This window comes from Plasmodium coatneyi, chromosome 7, assembly GCF_001680005.1.
Source record: "Plasmodium coatneyi strain Hackeri chromosome 7, complete sequence".
Taxonomy (NCBI): Eukaryota; Apicomplexa; class Aconoidasida; order Haemosporida; family Plasmodiidae; genus Plasmodium; species Plasmodium coatneyi.
The window spans coordinates 1,383,183-1,404,800 of NC_033562.1; the positions used below are offsets into that span (position 1 = coordinate 1,383,183).

A 21,618-nucleotide genomic window follows, 5' to 3' on the forward strand; every position below is an offset into this window, starting at 1 on the left:
TTCGAAATTGAGTCTGACTCACTTTTGCGATTCATAGGAACGATATCAATGAAGAGAATAAGCGGTATAACTTGTTTGGGAGGACGGCAATGTGATCCAAAAATTCGTACTCGCGAAAGTTCCCAATTCTTCCTTAAGAAGCATCGTCATGGTGATATGTACACGCGTATGGTAAGGTTCGCCAGGAAAAAAAAAAAAAAAAATTATACCCAAAAGTTATTTACCGTGAATGTTTATACATGTTCGATGCGGCAAACATTTTTATGTTCCCCTTAGCCATTCAAATGGGGCTCGCGCAAAAAGGGAATAGATGGACGTACAAGATTTTTAAGGATGCTTTAATTTCTGCATATGAAAAACAATCAAGGGCAGGGAAAAAGGAATAGTTATAGGGAACGATTTTTTTTTTTTTTTACTCTCATAAGACGCAGTTGTGAAGGGTGCTAATCAGTTTGACCTTTTCCTGTGGGTGAAGGAACGGGAAATCTCCAAGTGTTAATGTGTTTGCCAAATGGGGGAGGAATGACTTAGGGTGAACGCGCTCCTTTTGTTCAAACGCACATATGAGAATCTATGTATATAACGTATACACGTCTTTGCTAGCATATGATTGACGTGTTTTATGATTAGGGAACTCTCCAATATGTTGCATGTAGATATTTACACGTTCATTGCCACGTCGGGGAGTGGCCTGATTCAACCCGGTCTCCGCTGCCTTCACACAGAAGAGGAAGCAAAACAGATCGTTTATAAAATATTTCAAACATTACACTCGTTGTGAAAGTTACACAGTGTGAAGTACTCGTCCGAGAACAACGGTACGCGGGTGTAACAACATGGCGTCGCTGCAGGGAATTCCTTCCAAACATGATTCCGTACGTCATCACCCTTATGGTGACATGCCTGCGTGTATGTTGTGCATGTATTTTAAGAGCAACCATCGAAGAGGCCTTAACTTAGTGATCCTTTTTGCAAATTGGCGCTGCGTTATTGTATCGTGATTGGTACTTAGGCGTAGTTTTTTTTTTTTTTTTTTTTTTTTTTTTTTCCTTTTTTTGTTTGTTCACCCTTTGTTTCCTCCACTCCACAACCGCTGCATCCCACTTGCGCAGTCATACAATTATGAATTTGAAAATTCTCCCCCTGTTGATATTCCCATTTCTTCCACGGGATGAAGCAAAAAGGACAGAAAATGACAAGTTCTTTTTGAGTAAGAAACAGGGGTTGTTATTCCCCGCCCAGGGTGTGTACAGCTTAGCGAAAAGGGGAAAAAACGGACGCTACCTCTTTATAGGGAAAAATAAAGAGAAGAGTAGTGATCCCCAAAATGTAAAAAAAAATGCACCCACAAATATTTGCACATTAAAAAATGATGGTTCCTACGTGGAGCAGTTAGGAGGTTTAACAAACCGGATAATGAATTTTTTCAGGAGAGAAAAAACCATGATCGATAAGATAAAAGATTTAAATGAGCAGGAGAGTCTTTGGTTTGTTACTGGGTATGCCAAAAATCTGTTCAGTGAAAATTCGTATTATCACATTATCGGTTTCGAGCACGTAAAAGAGGTGGACTTGAAGACACTGACTCGTTTGAATAGGGTTCCCCCTTTGGACAATTTGCTGCCCGGGGATAGCGTGCGGAAGGGCAACTATTCCGTGGCCGCCGCGTACAGGGTGGACAAGCGTGTGATTTTTTACAAAAATGGGCAGTCTACACCGATAGGGGGGTCAGGTGATGTAACAGCCTCTCTCACCTCCATTTCGAGGAGCATTTCTGGAAGCTCCGGAGAAAGTCCCACCGCAGGATCTATTGCCGATCCCCGCATGAACCAGAACTACATGCTCTGCTCCTACGCGTACTTCATATTCTACGTGTACGATAAGGAAAAGAAAAAATATTACATATGCACAAGGGACATGAACGATGAGTGCTCCCTTTACGAAATGGACAACATGGACAAAGAAGACCTGTACCATTTTCTGTACAATTGCACCTCAAGCAAAAAGGACCTAAAAAAGGTGGATGTGGTCTCTTTGATTAAGAAGAACAGGACAGCCAAACGCGCGACAGATGATATGTCCACTGAGGAACTTTTAAATGTGCACAATTACACAAATAAGTTTAATTCGTATTTGAAAAGGCTATTCAACGTGTGCCATAACTCAGACATCCTCTTGGAAAATAGAATGAACAGAAAATATGAACAGCCAAACATTACGTTCATTTTTGGAAACATCAATTTTTTATTTAAAAATAAAACCTACTTGGAATATTTAAAAAATTTTTTTCTTAAAAATGATCAACAGAAAAATCTGCTCGAACTTATTTTTAAGGATAACAAGGGGTACAAGTTTTACGTCCAGAATGACGTCACGGATAAATCATCCTACGTGCTGAGGTGCACCAAAATTAGCAAAAAAAAATTCGACATGGTGTGCAAACAGTTGCGTACAATTTATGAATATAATAGTTGTAATGCAAAGGGGAAGGAAGGACAAGAACGGGAAGATCCTTTCTTTGTTTACGCGAAAATTTTATTTGATAGTTATGCGAATGATTTGGCTAATAGTGAAAAAAAGAAAAATTTCCGTGGAGAGGAAAATTACACCCACAGGAGTATTTACATAAACATCGGCTCAAACGATTATTTTGAAGGCGGAGAAGACATCTCATTTAGCAGCGCTGACGAAGGTCTTTTATTCAACTTGACAAAGAATTTTCTGGACAGCTTAGTTTCCTGCATACATGTGTGACGCATTTTTTTGTAGGTGGAGTCGTGTGTACGAATGCGCCTGGTTGATCCTGTTTCGCACGCGTGACGTAAGCTTGGCGTGACTTTTATTACCATCCACTTAGCGTTAATCTTATCGTCAATGATAGCGTTAATCCCAATTTGTACTTTTCCTTACCTTTTTTTTCCCATTTTTGGAAAAATATTTCATTGTTATGTTTCCCCGAGTTTGTCTAGCACTGTATTAAAGTACACTGTACTGCCTTAAATTACGTTTTATTTTTCCCCTCTTTTTTTTTTTGTAATTTCACCCGTTTTAAGCCCTTTTTTCTGTACAATATGAATTGCGCATTCAAAATATGTGCTTATGATTTACCCCCTTTTGAGGCAAAAACAAAATGTCATATTTGAAAGTGTGCGAGTTTTTTTTTTTTTTTTTTTTTCCTCTCTTGACTAGCCAGAATAAAATGGCTGTACAGTTTTCCCTCAAGGGGTGCCCCCTTTGACGTATTAATAAAACCAAATTTTGGAGAAAAATGAACGGCTAAAATGTTAAGAGGCCCATGGTGGGTATATAAATTTGTGTGTGCTTTTTACACTAAACCAAATGTTGTCGAATGGAGGTGGAGTTGGACACATATAAGGTGTGAGCAACTGCGTTCATATGTACCTATGCATTTTCGTGGGTACTTTTTTCCCTTTCGCGGAACAAAAACAAATGTGGAAGAAGATCACGTCGTTTGGATCTTCTAAATATTCTTAAAAAATAAAAATTATAGTAAGAGGCGTAGTGGCACATGCAAATATAAATACATATACGTCCGTACGTTTTCACAAATATGTGTCCATGTGAATGAGGGACGGTGAAGGGGAAGTTTAAGAAATGACCAAAACGAACCTCCATTATAATTTTTTTTTTTTTTTTTTTTTTTTTTCCTTTTCGTCATTTTAAATTTTTTATCCGTTCGCTCATGTTAGAAATTTCTTCCAAATGCTGCAAGAAAAAAAAGGGGGAAAAATTTAACATCCTTTTTTGCATACCCACCAATGATGGCATATAGGCACTGGATAAATTAGGGATGCACAACACGTGGCACCATTTTATGCCAAAATTTCTTTTTAAAGAGCTATATCTTCACATATGTGTACATAACGCTCTACAGTTCTGTGTGTGAGCGCACATCATGCATTGCGTTGTGCCTATTATATCCCTCTTGCTTTCCCTTTTACAAATGACAAAAAATATTGTTTTACCTTATTAATTGAATTTACGGGGCCCAGCTGTCCATCTAGCTTTATGGCATGCTCATCTGCTATTTTGGAGATCAATTCGTCAACCTGTGTGCACAAACGGGGGGAAGAAAAAAAAAAAAATGTTTAACATAACGAACCATTGAAACGATCTGCTTTCCTTCCCATATTTGAATCGTCCTTTTTTACCTCCTCCGTGGGGGCGCTGATCGCAGAGGATGTTTGAACAGTGTCGTTTATGAGATCTGAGCTGATGCTCTGCGGGGGAGGAGCAGTGAGAGTTTATATATATATATAAATACACACATGCGCTTTTGGGCAATGCCCACGGGGATACGCGCATGTGGACTTTTAAACCCACTGAGGGGGTGATGTGCCTCCCTTTTCCTAATCCTGCAAAACGTACAATTTCGTCAAAGATGTTTTCCAGCTTCATCACGTCATTCCCAATTTTGGCGGCGTTGGTTTCGGTATTTATCTTCTGTATTAGCGGGATCATCATGCTTACGTCTTTAACTAGCTGCAAAGGGTGGGTTCGGGCGAAGGGCGAGAGCAAACACGCATACATATATATGTTCACATGTATGTGAATGATGACATGTGTATATGTGTCCTTATGACGGCTTATCCGTCTATGCCCTTGCTCGGACGGCTGGCATAAATCCTGCGGGGGCTGCCTTCTCGCCCGCCTCCTAACATTAACTACAAACTAACCGACGCGCATCTGTGGGCCCCCTCGAGCCTTGACACAAGGACATCCAATTTGTTACTCAAATTGAGGTAGTTAATTTTTTCGTTTTTTTTTCTTATGCATTTTTCTGCATAGAGCCTGTCGGAACGGGGGGAAGTGGCAACATGGTGGATTACAACATAGCAGGGTGGAATGGGCAAGCAATTCACCAAAAAAAAAAGTTTTTAAAACAAAAAAGATACAACAGAAGGGGTGCCATACTGCCATCACAATTAGTGATTTCCCCATTTGGTGTAATTAAGAGGTATATGCGTCTGTCACATGTGCAAATGCATGCGGCACACATTCCACAATCTGACCTACCTTGCTATGTCGATCTTCCCTGCCTGTATGGCCTTTTTGACATCGATTACGAGCTTTTTCTCTTCTAGTTCTGACCTGTTTGATAATTTTTCCTAAAAGGGTTGGCATTTGGGGGGGAAAGCAGTGTAAAAAAAAAAAAAAAAAGCGCGATGTAGCAAGGTTAACTGTGTCCTTTCTCCCAGGGTACATATCATACACCTAAATGTACACAACGATGCAGACGTATGTATGTTTTTTCTCTGTTTACTAATTCCTTCGTCTTTAGTTTTAATCGAAAGATGTGATCCTCCGTTGAAATTTTGTTACCCATCGTTTACTTCCTGAAGGTACAGATGGGCGTGTGGGATGTGCACTTGCTGGTACCCCAATTTCGGGAATACATAAAAAAAAAGGGCAACACTGTGGACGAAAAAAAAAAAAAGGAAAACGGAAGAGGAAAAGAAAAAAAGCGAAGCCACTGAAAGTTTGTCCAGTAGAGGGGGGGGGAAAAAATACAAGTGACAGAACAAACATGTAAAATTTATCACCCAGGGAATTTTTTTTTTCTTTCTTTTTACATGCAATCGTCTGTGCTAGGAAAAAGATTATGTCAAAATTTCGCACGTCAGTTATGTGCATTTCCCTTGTGTATTGACAAAAATACACAACACTCGCTTAACTTGGGAGGACCACCATATGTGCCTTTATGCACGCAACACATGGGCAGAAAAAAAAAAAAAAAAAAAAAAAAAAAAAAATCTTCCCAAAATGTACACCTGTATGTTTATGCGAGTTGACTGCACTGCGGAAATTGTGTTCAAATGACCCTCGTGCAAGAGGAAAATTTTTCACAAAGTAATGCATAAAACGTTGTAATATGATGTGGAAAGCGGAGAAGGCAAAGGAACTCACCAATATGATACATATGTTGCCAAAAAATATATGTAGCCCTAGTAGATAGCCAAAAAAACACAAATTAACCATTTTTAAATGTCATCAGATAATGTCGTTTGCTGGAAAATGACACAAGAAAAGGAATAAGCAGCATATTAATGAAGGAAGAGCAAAAGTGCCATTTCTATTTCCCTGCAGTTTTCACTTCTTGTTTAGTTTTTCCTAGGCGTGGTTCCTTTTATGTGCATTTGTAGGCATTGCGCCGCGGAATTAGTGGAATTGTATGGGAGTATTAATTAGAACACGCCTTTTTACCACGACGAGAAGGGAACAGTTTGATAACTTGGGGAAATCACTGTGCGTTGTACCGTTGCCGTTTTGAAGGAAATCCTCGCACGTTGACCAATTGAAATTGCGCTCCTCCCACCGTACACCCCAGCAGGAAGCTCCCCAAGGAAGGCAACAACTGGACCCAACACCCTGTGCGCTTCTACATGTATCTACATGCGAAACAAAATGATATTACATATACGAAACAGCAGTGTAAAAAGAGACAAAAAGTAGAACATGTTATTTTTTAAAAATGCTACAAGATGTTGTTTTTACACCAAAATCTATGAAAATATAAAAATTGTGAAGCGAGTGAAGTTGGAGGCGAGGGCCTCCCGTCCTGATGGAGGGGGAAGTTCGAAGTTTCGGCCAACTGATCCAGAACAGTCGTGTGCCCCGGGGAAGGAACAGACGAAAGAGTGGAATCCCTCCTGGAAGGACGTCAAGAAGGAAAAAAGTAAACAGTTTTACAAACATGTGTATGAAAAAATAAAACAGAAGAATGTTAAGTTGGGGTATCATGAGGAGGGTTCTTCAGATCACTTCATTGATAGAGGAGAGCCAGGAGAAGGCGCCCCCTTAGAGGAAGATCCGCAGGATGCAAATGGAAAAGAAGTCCCCAGGGAAAGCCACCCCCCGTTTAGTGAACCCCCGAGTGAAGACAAAACAGGCGTATCGGAGAAATGGCCCCAAAAGGGAGACACAAATTGGAAAGAAAAAGTACCGGCACGATTAACCCTCCAACGGGGCATTCAAAGTGGGAAAGGTAAAAGCATCATGGGGGAAAAATATCTAAAGGTGAAAAATAACTATTTAAAAAGTAAGGATGTGTATTTGAAGGTTAAGGATGGGTATGTGAGTGGGTACAGTAAAGGCGGTAGGGATCGGCAAGGGGAAGGTTCACCCGGAAAGGGGAATGCAATTTTGGTAAAACCTCCCTTGCGTTCCAGGGGATCTAAATCAAAGGAGGAAAAATTGGAAGGAGGACCAGAAGGGAGAATGGCCCATGAGTATCGAGAAGGAGATTCACTGGACGGCATGTCAAACAGAACAGAAGAAGGGATGGAAACGAAAAGGGTTAGTAAGAACGAAGGGGAAAATGGAAAACATACAAATAAACAGCTGCCTTACCTCCCCTATAATGATAAAAGTAAGTTACTGAAACATTCACCAAATGGGAAAGACAATAAGGAGAACATTCCTTTTGACCCCAAATTGGAAAAGGCAAAAAATGTGAAGGGAGAATCCCAAGCAGATGCCGAAGTAGCGGATAAAAATTACATCGATGTGGAATATGAACAATATTGGGATGGAGAAAGGATAAAAAAAGTTTTAGAGCTACAAAAAAATAGGGAGAAAAATTTTAAAAATAAATTATTCAAAGGAGTGTTATGTGTATCCCCTTATGATACGAGCAAGTGTGTTGTGATTAGTGAAGATGATCCTTTGGGTTCTTTGAAAAAGGACGTTTTTACCATTTATGGCTATATTAGCCGGAACAGGGCACTGAACGATGATGTAGTGTATGCCTATACGGCTCGAAGAAAAATCAAACGATCTGGAGATTTGGAAAATGAGGAGGAGATTCTAGAAACGAGTCAAGAGGGTACCATCTCGATGAGCGAAAAGGAGGAAGAAAAAACGGAACATTTTTGCAGAGTTGTTAACATCGTTGAACGGAAGAATGCTCCAATTGTGTGCACCATGAATTATTTAAATATTAACAAAAGCATAAACAACACCTTTGGCAGGAAGGACGCACCACAGTTGAGGAGTGAAAATTTGTTAAGCAATCCTCCCAATGTAAAAACGCCCAACAAGGAAGGAAGTAACATGGTGTATGATCCTAAAGATGATGAATCTCCCCCCAGGAAGACACGGAAAAGAGGGCATAGAGAAAGCACCCCCTTGTGCGCCAAGGTACAACCCGTTGACCCTAGATTACCTTGCTTCATATACGATGGATCCAGTAGCATGTTAAACAGATTGTTACACTATTTGAAGAGGAAAAAAATAAATTTGTACCTCCTGGTGAAGTTTAAAAAATGGGACACACACCAGATCAATCCATATGGAAGTATTACTACCATTTTAGGAAATGAAAAAAACTTTTTAGGAGTCATTTATTTTTTTATCCATTTTTACAAAATAAATTTTCACATTTATGAGAGGAGTGATATGTCTTATTTGAGGAGCAAGATGGAGGTGGGCGACAAAGTCCTGACAGCTTTGGCCAACCGGCAGTCTGCTGCGTCGACAGCGAAGGGTGGGGCAAGCGATGGGAAGGGGGAAGTAGTAGACCGAGGAAGGGAAACCCCACGTGTCCTGGATCACCAGCTCAAAATGGCCTACTTGAAAAATATGCAAGAAAATAATAAGTGTATCGAAAAGTACATGTTAAAAAGCTTCCTTAAAAATAGGGAAATTATTACCGACCTGGATATATTTACCATAGACCCTCCTACTGCAAAGGATCTGGATGACGCTCTGTCCATCGAATTTGTCGGCAGTGACACGAATGCTGTGAATGATTTTGAGTACCGAATAGGGGTGCACATTTCTGACGTCTCCTTTTTTGTCACCCCCGATTCATACTACGATAGGGTGGCCTCCAAAATGTGCAACACGATATACATGGACCTAATGTAAGGCGCGGAGCGGAGTGCACGACTTGTCATCTGTGCATACCTTCCCAAGGTTTTTCACCCCCAATGCCTTCTGTTTACCTGTTCTAATTTTCTTTTCCCATTTTCGTTCTGCCACTTTGCAGGGTCATCCACATGCTCCCCTCCATTTTGAGCGAAGAAATCTGTTCCCTGAACACCCAGGGGGAGAAGCTGTCCTTTTCCGTCTTTTTCCGACTGAGCAGTCAGGCGAATCCGTACGACGTCGCGAAGGGGGAGATCAGACAATGTGACGAAAAAGAAAAAAGCAACAAATGCGACAAAATCGCAATGAGTGAAAAGGGTGTCGAAATTAAGAAGAGCCTAATCAGGAGCAAGCAGAAACTGAACTATGATACGGTGGAGGATTTCCTGGACGAAGTGTACGGAATACTGCAGCAGAGCAATAACAATATAAAAGAAATGGAACAAGATATTTTAGTGAGGGGGGATCTCCCATTAAGCTGTTTCCCCTTTGTTGCAAATTTTGAAGCAGCATGCGAAAGGTATAATCTGAGTACAAAATTGGGAAGCGACATTTTTCGACTATTCCTGTTATCCAAAATGCTGAAGGAGAAGAGTGGACGGAAGAGCGTCAACTCCAAGCCGTCTTTGTTATTTTTGTTTAATGAAGCAGAGACTGGTAGTTCCTGTGCGCGAGATAGGGGTGTGCCTATCGGGGTGGAAGAACTGGAGGAGTGTTATTCGGAGGGAGGAGACAACCATAGTGGCAATCTTAGTAACCATTCTAACGGTGATGCACTTAACGAACGGATGGAGACCTTCCTAAAGAAGAGAAATGTGCAAGCCCTGCTGGAGGAAAGTGACGTGGAGAATATTTGCGTGGAAAAAGTGGAATACAAAGCAAAGAGCCACATGCTAATAGAAGAAATGATGATTTTAACAAATTTTTTAGTAGCCAATAAAATTAGCCAAAGTGGAAAATTGGGAATTTTAAGAATACATGAAAATACCTCCGAGGAGATAAAAAACAATCTCCTTCACATTATTGACCATAACACGTACAGCCGAATTGATGCCATGATTGACATAAAAAGGAGCAGCATCAACGATATTTTAAACGTTTGCGAAAGAATTTTGGACAATAATCAACTGACGTGCATGCAATACAACATATTGAAGCATTATAAGGAGGCCATATACATCCCCTACACAGAAGGGGAGAAGAAGGCACATCATTTCGGCTTGGCACTGAGCAAATATATTCATTTCACCTCCCCTATAAGGAGATATATTGATATTATTACACACAGAATTTTAGGTACTATTGTGGAAAACGACGAGCAGGGGTTAAATTACAGCTACGAGGACTTGAAGAGAATTTGCGACCAATGCAATGTTCAGAAAAAAAAAACAGACGAGGCTCAGATTCATTTGAAGAATGTCCTCCTTAATAGGTACCTCGTATATTTGAACGAAGCCTACAAAAGGGAGAAGCGACTGGTGGGAAATGCGCCTAATGCACCTAAGGCGGCTGCCAAGGGTGGGGACAATTTGAGTTCGAAAGATGTATCACTTTGTGAGCTTCACCCAGAGGAGGGAACAACAACCCCCCATGATAACACTACACAGTGCATCACTCGTGCTGAAAAAAAGATGCACCCAGTTGACCAGCCGAAGGTGAAAGAAACGGATGACACTACCCATAAAGGAAATGAACTGGACGAATCCAGTCAACCTATTAAGAAGTACTTCTACAGGAGGGATGGTCTTATATGCTTCCCAACAGAAGCCTACATTCAAGAAATAGTGATAACGAAAAGCGCAAAGGAAAATATTTGCCTGAATATACTATTTAAGAATTATATTGATGTGGATAGAATGGACGAACCTGATGAGGAGTATACATGGAAGACGTACACATCCTACACGTTGAGCTCATCCAAGGGAAGTAACCCTATGAGTAGCTACCCCATGGAAAAGAGCACTTTGATCACGGACCGCGTGAAGCTCATAAATGAAACGACAGACGAAATGACCACCGCCAATCACAATAGAGAAGAAAACGCCAAGTGCAAATTTAAAAAAAGCCCAATTGAAAATAGCAAATTGAAAAACGCAGTCGTCTTTTATGTACCCTTGCTAGAAACAGAAAAGTCAATCAGTGACAGTTTGCTGAATCTGACGTTTGAATTTATTTCTCTATCCTATGAGGAAAGTACCTTTGTGTATGATTTATCGAGAGGGGTTCTGTACAGGGTGGGCGGAAGTGCGACTTCCATGAATGGGGCGCCCAGCAGTGGGGCTCTGGAGGGGGCCTCGAAAGAGGAAGAGCAAATAACGGAAGAGCAATCAACGGAAGAGCTGACAGAGGAGCGCCCAGTGCAAAACAGAGCAACCCTGCATATCCCCAATATCCTCAAAAAAATAAACAACCCCCAATTTAGCGTTAAGTACGAGGTACTAAAACTGGATGAGAAAAAGGCCTTTGAAAAAATTTACGACTTTCTGTACATCCATGACGTTTTCTTCAAGCGGGTTGAAGAAGCCAAATCGAAAGGGAGTCCCAACCTGGGTCTGCACCATGAGAGTTCTTCTACCGATGAAAATAATAAAGGGGATGTTCGTCCGATGGGGAACCCTGCTCGTTTCGATGGGGAAAAAAGCGAAAGGAATGAAGCATCGAATGGAGATGTAAGAAGGGAGTGCGCTGAGGAAGGGCCTACGGAGGAGTATGAAACGATAAGCAGGTTTCAGAAGAAGGAAATTCTGATTGTTCCCGGATCCCAGGTGTGGACCTTGCGCTTGGCATGATATAGAAAATGTGTTGTGTGTTCATCAGGTTGGGGTCGGTCCGTGTTTGCCACATGTCTTTACCTCTTTACGCATCTCATTTTAACGCTGCTCCTGTGGTGTTAGGAAAAATTACCCCATGTGGTAATCCGTCGAGGAATATCCGTACACGATGTGTCTTTTTGCATTCCCACCCGAGTTCATTACCCTTACATGTTCCTTGAGCATCCGTTCAATGCACTTTTTCTTTTTTCCTCCTTTTTTTTTAAGTGTGAAATATGTGCATCCCTTTGGCGTTTACTAATTGGAGTAAATTGTGGGCACAGAATTGCTACATCGCGAAGCAGCGCGAGTACATTTTTCCCCGTACATGTGCTTATGCCTACGATTGTGCATCCCCCCACGGTTGGGAAAGCGACAATTCGTGACCTCCCCATTCGTCAGTTTTTAATTCCCTCTGCACACCCGTGTATTCCAAATGTTTGATTCACAAATTTGAAGGCGCCGACTGCGCAGTTGCTTGTGCATTTTTGTTTTCTCCTTTATTTATTATTTTTTTTTTCCTTTAATTAACAATTTTGTCAACTTTGAGATTTACATTTTTGTTTGTGTTGAACCATTTATAAGCTATTTACTGAAATAATTTAAAATAAAATATCCGCATATGTGTAAAAAATAGGACGTACAAGAGCCGGCGCACATGCAGAAAAACACTGGCACAGACACGTGATTGAGTGGTCCTCACATGTGCACATACGCACGTACATATGTCACTGTAAACTGTCCAACTGTACAAAAAGCAATGTATTAAAGAGTACTTAAAAAAAAGAAAAAAAAAAGCACAATTTGCAAACTTAATAATATTTAATTTGAAGCAATTGGCATGTGTGGGATGCTCACCCGGAGTGCAGCGTCCATGAAGCTACACAGCATGTATTGAAAATGGGACTAGCCAAAATGAAAAAAAAAAAAAAAAAAAAAAAAAAAAAATGAAGATGAAGATGAAAGTGAAAGTGAAAGTGAAAGTGAAAGTGAAGATGATGGAGTAATAAGAAGCGAGAAATGATGCGAATTAATGAGGTATAAATTAAATTTAATTAAAAAACGCATTTGGGAAAAAACACCCCCCGTATATGACACGATTGAGTTACACGGGTGGGGATACGTAGCGTAGGGACAGAGGGATAGAAAAAAAAAAAAAACATAAACGTCGACATGAACAGCAACACTAAATATAACATATCATAGCGTAGCTTAAAAAAAGGTGCTCGCGAAAGGCGTAAACGTCAAGCGCCTCAGTGCAACTGCTCATGTGTGTATGCCTCTACAAAGAAAAGTCGCAGCTAAATAAGATGTCACGACATATATCACCACGCTCTATCTGCTCCGACCAAACTTGTGATTCTTTTTTAGCCTCAAATCTATCTTAATAGCATAATGGTCAGACATTGTCACAAAATGGACATTCTTTATTTTCATACAAAAGGAGTAACAGCAATTGGCGTTTTTGCTATTCCTGTTCGTGTGGACCATGACGGAGGGTTCGTTAAAAAGTATCTTGGCACTCTTAATATAGTAATTCTTCAAAATTTTTAGGTCGTTATATTTTTTTAGATTGAGGGTTTCCTCGTATCGCTTTCCCTTCACCTGGTGGTCATCCTTTCTGTCCCTTTCGTTGCGTATCGCGGGGAAGGCATCGTTCTGCGTATTCAAAACGGAATTGGAGTATTTCTCACTTTCGCGACTGGCACCAACTGGATCGGAGGACACGTTCGATCGATTTGGGGCTTTCCCCTGACTCACCACCAGTTGTTGATCGTCACGCATTTTAGTCATGTGTACACTTGACTTCGATTTAACTGCACCCATCTTGTATTCCTCATCCGTCTTTTCTGCTGCACGTGGTTTGCCCTTTTGGTCAATTTTTCCTTTTTCAGCCGTGCCATTCTTTGCCCCCCTGGCACCCTTTCCCTTGTTGTAACTGATGGGAGGAAAGAAAATATAATCGCACCTCAGTCCGTTACACCTGGAATGGGGCCCAATAACATTCAGCGGATTTAGGGGGTCCCACGTAAATTCATCACTAGAAATGTTTTCTTCGTTTTTCAATTTGAAGAAGCTTTTATTTTTTATATTAAGTTTCATTTTATTGTGCAGCTTTCCCTGGTTGGGTTCTCCCCCGCGTACACCACTGAATTCTTGTGTAAATTTTTTATTTTTGGACGAATTTCGATTCGGATTCACACAGGTGTGGTCATCCAAGGGGATTCTGCCTTCATTGATATTTTCCACAAAGTGACATTTGTCCTTTTCGTCCTTGTGCCTTCTTTTAAAAATGGAATATTTTTTGCTCTTTGGGTAATTTTCTGGACCCTCCCTGGTGGATGCCTTTTCCCGATTATAATTTTTACTCCTTTGGTTCTTTTCCTTTTTTGACATAGGTGAACAATCACACATTTTTATAAAATCCTCTGCCACTTTTATGCTGCTAAAGGACCTTGGGTTATCTGAATTATTCTGAACGAAGGGGCATTTATGGTGAACCCGTTGAAGTTCACCTTTCTGTTCCTTCTCCATTAGGAAAAGTTTCTTTTCTTCACTTAGACTTCCTTTTACATTCTTTGCACATGTAAGAAACTTCTGCTTTATTTTTTTTGCCGCTTCAAATTTTAACTTTTTAATAAAATAGAAGATATCTTTTTTCAGCGCTTCTTGGGTTCTACTGTTGTAGCATTTTTTGGTGAAGTGCAGGAACTTATCGCTCTTATTTTTCCCTTTCTCATTTGTCATTTGGTTTTTCATCGACTCGGCTACATCACTTTTGGGTGAATGATCTTCCGCTGGGGTTGCTTCTCCTTTGCAGTTGGTTTCCTTCTCGGTGTGTTCCCCTTCGTTGAGGGAATGAATGAAGTGATGCTTCTTTTCGGCCTTTCTCTTGACGTCACCTATGGTAAGTGAGTTGCTTTCTTTGTCCTGCTTTGCCTTTTGCGGTTCACCCTGTTTGCCCTTCAAGAGCGTCCTTTCAACCCCGCCATTATGGTGCCTCTCATAATTCCTCAGAATTTTATAAAGGAGTTTCTTTTTCATTTGTTTTATTTTCTTGGCTAGCTTACTAATCTTCTTCTCTTTTTTGTTCGTATTGATATTGGCGTTTTCTTCAGTGGCGTAGGTACCTGTGCATGGTAGGCTCTCCACCTTACCGTTGCAACTGTTTTCATTGCTGTCCCTTCTTGTGCCTCCTTCACTCAGAAGCGAGTCTTCCTCGTGAGTTTCCCCCCTGCTCGCCAATTCCTCTTTCAAAAAAGCGCTACAAAGTTTTTGTGTCTTTAATTTGTCTTCACAATTCTCATCCACATTGTGTACTTTCTCCTTATGATCATTTAACTGATTTTTGTAGAAGGTTATTGAACCATTCAGCTTGGAGTCTTTTTCTCTGGGCATTTGAGCATGGTTCGAGGTGTCATCACCCTTCTCATTCGACATACTTACCTGGGCAGCGTCTTTAGGATGAATCAGGGGAGTCCTCTCATCGGCTTTGCTTTTTTCTCCCATTTCGGAAGGAGGTACACAGTGTGTCATAATTTTGTCTTCTCGTTTTGTGTATTTCTTATCAGTCATTTGGTTACTTTCCAAAGTGTGAAGTTCTTTTATCGTCTCTGGTGCTTTTTCCGTTGTGTCTCCATTTGTGAATCCCTCTTCTGTCATGCAGTTGACCAGATTGCTGGGTTGCGCTTCGATTGGAACACGCATTTCGGTCCTCTCCTGTAGGTCATTTCTGGACACATTCGAACTTCGATCACTGAACCAGTTGGCTTCCTCATCATCATCATACAGATCCGTATACGAATGGTTGCTCTCACTAGATATGTCACTGGAGAATAAATTCTGATCGCTGTTATAATGGTGATGCATATTCGTTGCAGCATGGTATTCACTGTCGTCGTCTTCCCTGTGGATCTTCAATTTTTCTCCATCGCTCTTGCTGCGTAGAGTGCATTTCGGGGTTACAATGGTATGATCGATTTTGCTTTCCTTTTTGAACACATCACAGGTGGAGCAACTTTGTATATTCCTTTGTTTCTCCTTTTTGTCCCCTTTGACTCTCTTATCTGCGTAGCAATTTTGGCCATTTTGTTGCCCCATGGAGGGGTTAAAAAGATCATCTCGTGTTTCGCTCACGTGGAGGATACTTTCTAACATATCACGATCTCCTTCCTGATGATTTACCGCTTTATGTCCTGAACTACGCATGGGGGACATTTGTCTATAATGTATTTTGTCAGTGAGCATGTGTACCTTCCCTTTTCGCTCTGGAATTACATCCGAAGAGTTCCCGTTCCCACTGGCATTGCTCGAATTGGGGATAATTCTACAGAGAGGAATGTCGCCCCTTTGTGATGCGTTCATATTGTCATGTCCTTTAAGAGAGTGTTTTTTGCCACTGGATGGAATCTGCTTTACAGGGGGAAGATGCTCTATTTGGTAACATCCTCTGGTGCATCCTTTTCTGTGATGATGCTTCACTCTTTTGTAGCTCGCGGGAAGAAAATTTCCTCTTCCCCTCCAGATCGTCTTTGAAACCGTTTTTTCGACTTTCCCACTAACAATGTGCAACCGCTTAGAGGGCGCACCCGTCACTACACATCTCCTACTATGCACAGTCATCCCATGGGAAAAGCATCCGAAGAAGCTGCTTTGCAGACCATTCCTAAAATGCATTTGCTCATTTAGTGCACTATTCATTTTGTCTATTTCGCTTTCGTGATTCTTCAAATTGGTACTGTTTAAACAAACCGATCGGTGGCATTCTACGGACTTGTCACCCACATTCCATTTCTTCCTTTCCTTCGTGTATCTCTCATTATAATACCTGTTATCATAAGATTCTAAATTTTTGGAAAACCTAGAGAGAGATTTCATTGAGTTGGTGTAAACTATACTGTCGTTATTTTCGGAGCAGTTCAACGTGGGGAAAACGCGCAAGGAACTGCTACTACCTAGTTCATCATTAAATACGTCCATTTTATTACACAAGGGTGGCCTTTCAAGGTAGATACTTTTTTCTGCATTCACCGAATGGTTACTATAAACGTAATCCTTATTCGTGATGCCATCTACCGGATCCTCTTTACGTGTATTTCTGACTCCCTCTTGGTTATTAAGAATGGGGTGATTTTCTTCCCTTTCTTGCGTTCCTGCCTCTTTGACCAACTCCTTGGGGGAGCTACCAACCTTAGGGAATAAATGACTGAGTGAACGACAACTGTTGGAAGAAATTGTGCGCGCCTTCTTTTTCTGCAGCCGTGGTAATGCCTTCGCTATGAGTTGTTTTGTTTTCTTCTTTTTGACATTCCTAGCATAGAGCCAAGCGTCTTTCCAACCTCTTTTAATAAAGGAGGTATAATTATTTGGACATAAATTGGGAGCAGCATTCAGGTCTCCAATAATTATTGGGATGGTATTTCTTTTTTCGGCATTTCTAGCTATTTCCATAATTTGCTTAATTTCGAAATCTCGAACCCGTTCGATATATTTGGATTCTGTATCTGCGGCACCGCTAGCTAGATGCATATTAACCAAAGTAATGTAACTAAAACAAGGGACGTCAATGACGACTTCTAGGAATCCTTTTGTCCCGAATAAATATTCCAGATAAGTTACATGTTTGAATCCGTGAAAAAAGGAGTAGATAATGGGATACTTACTAAATACGAGTAATCCGTGGTGAAGAGCAAAATATTTCTTTTTTGTTCCACGCAGTTCCTTTTTGTTTCCTCCGTTTGGGTTGTTGACGGTTGTTCCAGTTCGCTTGCCACTTTCGTAACTGTTAGCTCTTCTGTTAGTTGGGCCGTCTTTGCCATCCTGCTGATTGTTCTCATCGAATTCGTCTTCCCTTGCGACATTCGCGTCGCCAAATTTTTCCCTAAAAACATCACTGCAATAATTGTCCCTGGCGCAGAATGGATAGTTGGCCATCAGCTGGTTTTTTAAATACTCTACGTGCTTCTCATCATATACTTCCTGCAACGCAATGATGTCTGCGTTGGTTTTTTTTAAAGCATAGGGAATATGCATCAATCTGCTGGAAATAAATGGTGGGTTCTGGTAGATGCACACACCGCATATTTTATATTCCAGCAACCCCGTGTTGAAGGACATGAACGAAAGGTTTTTCAGCATCTTGTTCATGATTTGGAGGTTCTTCTCATCCTTCTGCTCCTTCCCGGTTTGGTCATTCCGTTGGTCGATAGGTACACAGCTACTTACACCACTGCTTTTTCGATCGGAAGGTTCAGCCAGTTTGACATTCGGCCGATCCTCCCCTGGACTACTGTGACCATCTAACGTGTTGCTGCCTTCGTCCACTGAGTCGCCCTTGACTCCTTCACCCTCTTCTTCATTACCGTTTCCGTCTCCTTTATTTGAATCGCTCTGCATATCTGTACTACCATTTTTAACATCATCTGCACAGTTGGATGGGCCCTTTTGTTCGTCACTTTGTTCAGTGATAACGTCAGATCGGTCAACCTCTCCTTTCCCCCCCTGACAATTTCGCTTACCATCTTGATTCTTCTTCTTATCATCTTCATCATTTTCCTCTTCATTTTCGTCTTTCTCCTTATCGTCCATTTCTTCGTCATCGTCGTCCTCCTCATCGTCCCGATCGTTATTGTTGTTGTCATCGCTGTTGTGCCTATCCCCGTTGTTGTTCCCGGTGCGGTTATCACCATTTCTGTTTCCATTTCTCCGTCTGTTAGTGTCCTCCTTCTTTTCATTATCCTTGTCGTTTTCTTTTTCGTTTATCTCATTTTGGTCAACCCCTTCGTGGTTGCCGCACATGCAACGGGGGCTATTCCGCTTGTTCCCATTTTGGGTCATGCGCGTTTCGTCTTCTCTTCGATTTGTGGAAAACGTTTCCCCACCAACAGTTTCTTTTATGTTAACTTTGTGAGTTTTATCCGGGTGTTTTGGATATTCCCCCTGGGGTTCATCACAACGGTAGTTAATGCTACTTTTGGTGAATCGCAATTTTGTACGACCTCGTATGTCTCTTTCGCTCGTTCGGTTGGAATTATTCACACCGCCATTTTTTCCTAACTTTCCTTTTTTCTCCTTCTTGTCAGTTCCTACTGAGGATGGGTCTTTACTTCTTTCTCGATCCCCCCGCAAGGAACACAACTCAGAGAAAAAAACGGACAGTCCCGCTTCGCACGCATGTGCTAAGTAGCTACACAGAACATGTGATTGCTTAATTGTAAACACATTTGCGAAACGTGGATAAATTTCAAAAAATAAACTAATCAAACCATTCAATACAGCAAGGGAGGTATTCAAAAGGCAACAGAAGAAGAAGATCTCTCCTTCGATTAGATAAAAAAGGAGATATTCCCCTTTATGAGTAATTATTACGTGTAACACCCCCTTTAATGATGGAAACTCTTTTAGGGACAAGCCTATCCCTTCTGCTCTATGAATAAAATAACATTTATTTTGCACCATCCTATGAATATATAAACGTGGGTCGCTATTTTGTACATTTTTCTGACGTGATGATATATCATCATTTTTTAAAAATGCACTTAAAACGGTTGGAGGATTTTCAAAATTGGCATCCTCGTTCCGTTCTATGAATAAATGAAGGGTGAGGTTAATTTTCTCTCGTTTTTGTATTTTTTCTTGTTGTGAAAAAATAAGTCCCGAAGAATGATGCTTTTTTTGCCGAAGAAGTGAATGCTTCTTTTGCTCTCGGCCTGTTATTTTATTCGGTCTGACTCGGCTGCATACACCACTGGTATGGTCTTCACTGTTCGCTTTTCTTTTGCAACTACGGGGAGGTTCATTCATGGTGGGATGATCAATTCTGCCTTCTCCATGGTCATAACTTAAATTGCGTATATCTGTGGGATCCGTAACGTCAAGAAGATTACAAAGACACAGTACATACTTTTTGATGCAATGGAGTAGAAAGTTCCTCATGCGATTTTTTACTTCTGACAGTGCGTGCAAGACGAGTCGATCAATGAGTCCATCAATCAGTTGGCCAATAAGTCGACCAATCAATCGTTCTATAAGTCGTTCTATAAGCCAATCTAGCAGGACAAGACGCAGTAACTGCTGCATTGATGGGTGAGTTGCCTGTTCCAGTAGCGGGTGTTGTGGATTGTGCGTCCCAAGAGGAAGACTATCTTCCAACGCCGAATTGAACAAGTGTTTTTTTTTCAAGCCATTGTTTGGGCACACGCTAAAAAGGAAGGCTTCCCCCCGGGTAGCAACAGCAGAGGTGATTTCCCCACCCCATTTTGGATTCCCCTTAAGCGTGTCATCATACGTACATGGCGAATGCTTCCGAACACAGACCATCATTATTCACGGGACGATTTCTTCATTTTCCGCATCCCTTCTTGTGTCTACATAGGATCAAGTGCTACAATGCGTTGCATACACATACATGTGCATGCATGTATTGTTGCTATGTTTGGATCGACTATGGCTCGTTTCATTTTATTACACTTCGCTTCATCATTTTGGTTTACCCAGCGGTAGAAGGTAATGTGAATGCTATGCTGGATGGATAAGCGGCACAATGCAGGGGCTGGGTAAACACACAAAAACAAATGGACCGAAAATGGACCACAGGAGGGGGGGTACTTTATAATGGAAAATACGTATGAAGTGGAAAAAACGGGGGGAGTAAATACCCAAAAAAAACAAAATAAAAAAAAAAACACCCAAAAAGGTCTTAATTGTCACGTGTAAGCGAATTCGTAAAGGGAGATGCACTCGAAAAAAATGTAATAAATTAAAAAAGAGGAACATCGCAGGAAGTTAATGTTAGCTCATTGCTCCCCTGTTATTGTTTTTTTTTTTTTTTTTTTTTTTTTTTCTTGCTTCTTTGCACCAAAATGTGAAAAAAAAAAAAAAAAAAAAGACTGGATTATGCTTCCATCTTATGTGTACAATTATGGGGAGAGCACACTAATTTCTTTCACCCCGTTTTGCATTCAGTTTCATGTACATCAGACGCTATGCGTTTTTGTACATCTATACATGTGAAGGAAGAAAATGCAAAAGTGCTACGGGGTATAATTTGCGCATGGTGAGAAGTGTTCCTATTTTTGCAACTGAAAAGAAGCATGGGAAAGAATGGCATCCTCCTATCTTACATTTTTTATTCTTCTCTTTCCACTTGTTCTTATATCTACACATGCTCATGTAGAAATTTATAACACACGAATGTTCGCAGGCTGGGGAGGGGGGCAAAAAAAATTAAAACCTGTTCAGGTAAATCTTGCTAAACATATCTGAACGTTTTCTTTAAAAAAGTAAAATGAAGTGAAAGCGCTACTGGAATTGCGCACGCACATAAATATGAGTGATGATAAAGGCATACGTACGGATTTTCGTTCATACTTGTGTGCCTCGTACCAGTTCACGCTGATACTTGGTGAGGAAACTTTTCATTCACTTCATTTCGTTGGCTGGAATTCCGGGCGGAATGAAAAACCCGTTTTGAGTGTGCCCAAAGGGAAGCACTTTCGCGATGAGATGTGCTTGAAAAATACGTTGCAATTTTGCGAACATGTACATCACGCAGCCATTGTACTCTCCATTGCGCATCACCCAACAAAATAGTGACCCTAATAATGTGCTAGGATTATGAAAAAATCATGTCGTATTTTTTATATATAAGGGGATAAAATATGATACAAATTAGAGCATATTTCACCAAATGCCTTTCACAAAAAAAAAAAAAAAAAACTCAGAACGAACTTTTACTTCCCAACTCGCGCTTATACTTCTTCACCATTTGAAAAAAATTGCACAATGGTGAAAAGGCTTTTCAGTTTTTTCGTGTGCTCAAGAAGGATACTGTTTGGTGAAAAAGATGTTAATAAGAAGTCGTCGAAAAGGGCGAAAATGACATAAGCAGAATAGGAATCCCCGCATTTAAGTAGCCCCT

General features: G+C 40.8%; 4 protein-coding genes across 4 annotated transcripts; 2 read left to right on the top strand and 2 right to left on the bottom strand.

The window, feature by feature from the left end:
• Positions 1–1,122: 1,122 nt before the first annotated feature.
• On the top strand, positions 1,123–2,754 carry PCOAH_00018630 (Uncharacterized protein; the record flags this gene model as incomplete). The annotated part of the gene is made up of 1 exon (XM_020058672.1): positions 1,123–2,754. One exon carries the CDS (start codon positions 1,123–1,125, stop codon positions 2,752–2,754), a length of 1,632 nt encoding a protein of 543 aa, XP_019914289.1.
• Positions 2,755–3,675: 921 nt separating this feature from the next.
• Positions 3,676–5,743, bottom strand: PCOAH_00018640 (Uncharacterized protein; the record flags this gene model as incomplete). The annotated part of the gene is made up of 7 exons (XM_020058673.1): positions 3,676–3,726; positions 3,987–4,070; positions 4,173–4,241; positions 4,390–4,503; positions 4,698–4,812; positions 5,038–5,129; positions 5,285–5,743. 7 exons carry the CDS (start codon positions 5,345–5,347, stop codon positions 3,676–3,678), a joined length of 588 nt encoding a protein of 195 aa, XP_019914227.1.
• Positions 5,744–6,477: 734 nt separating this feature from the next.
• Positions 6,478–11,678, top strand: PCOAH_00018650 (Uncharacterized protein; the record flags this gene model as incomplete). The annotated part of the gene is made up of 2 exons (XM_020058674.1): positions 6,478–8,885; positions 9,011–11,678. The coding sequence occupies 2 exons, from the start codon at positions 6,478–6,480 to the stop codon at positions 11,676–11,678; spliced, it is 5,076 nt and encodes a 1,691-aa protein (XP_019914123.1).
• A 1,356-nt stretch (positions 11,679–13,034) lies between these two features.
• Positions 13,035–19,778, bottom strand: PCOAH_00018660 (Endonuclease/exonuclease/phosphatase domain containing protein; the record flags this gene model as incomplete). The annotated part of the gene is made up of 1 exon (XM_020058675.1): positions 13,035–19,778. One exon carries the CDS (start codon positions 19,776–19,778, stop codon positions 13,035–13,037), a length of 6,744 nt encoding a protein of 2,247 aa, XP_019914057.1.
• Between the last annotated feature and the right edge of the window lie 1,840 nt (positions 19,779–21,618).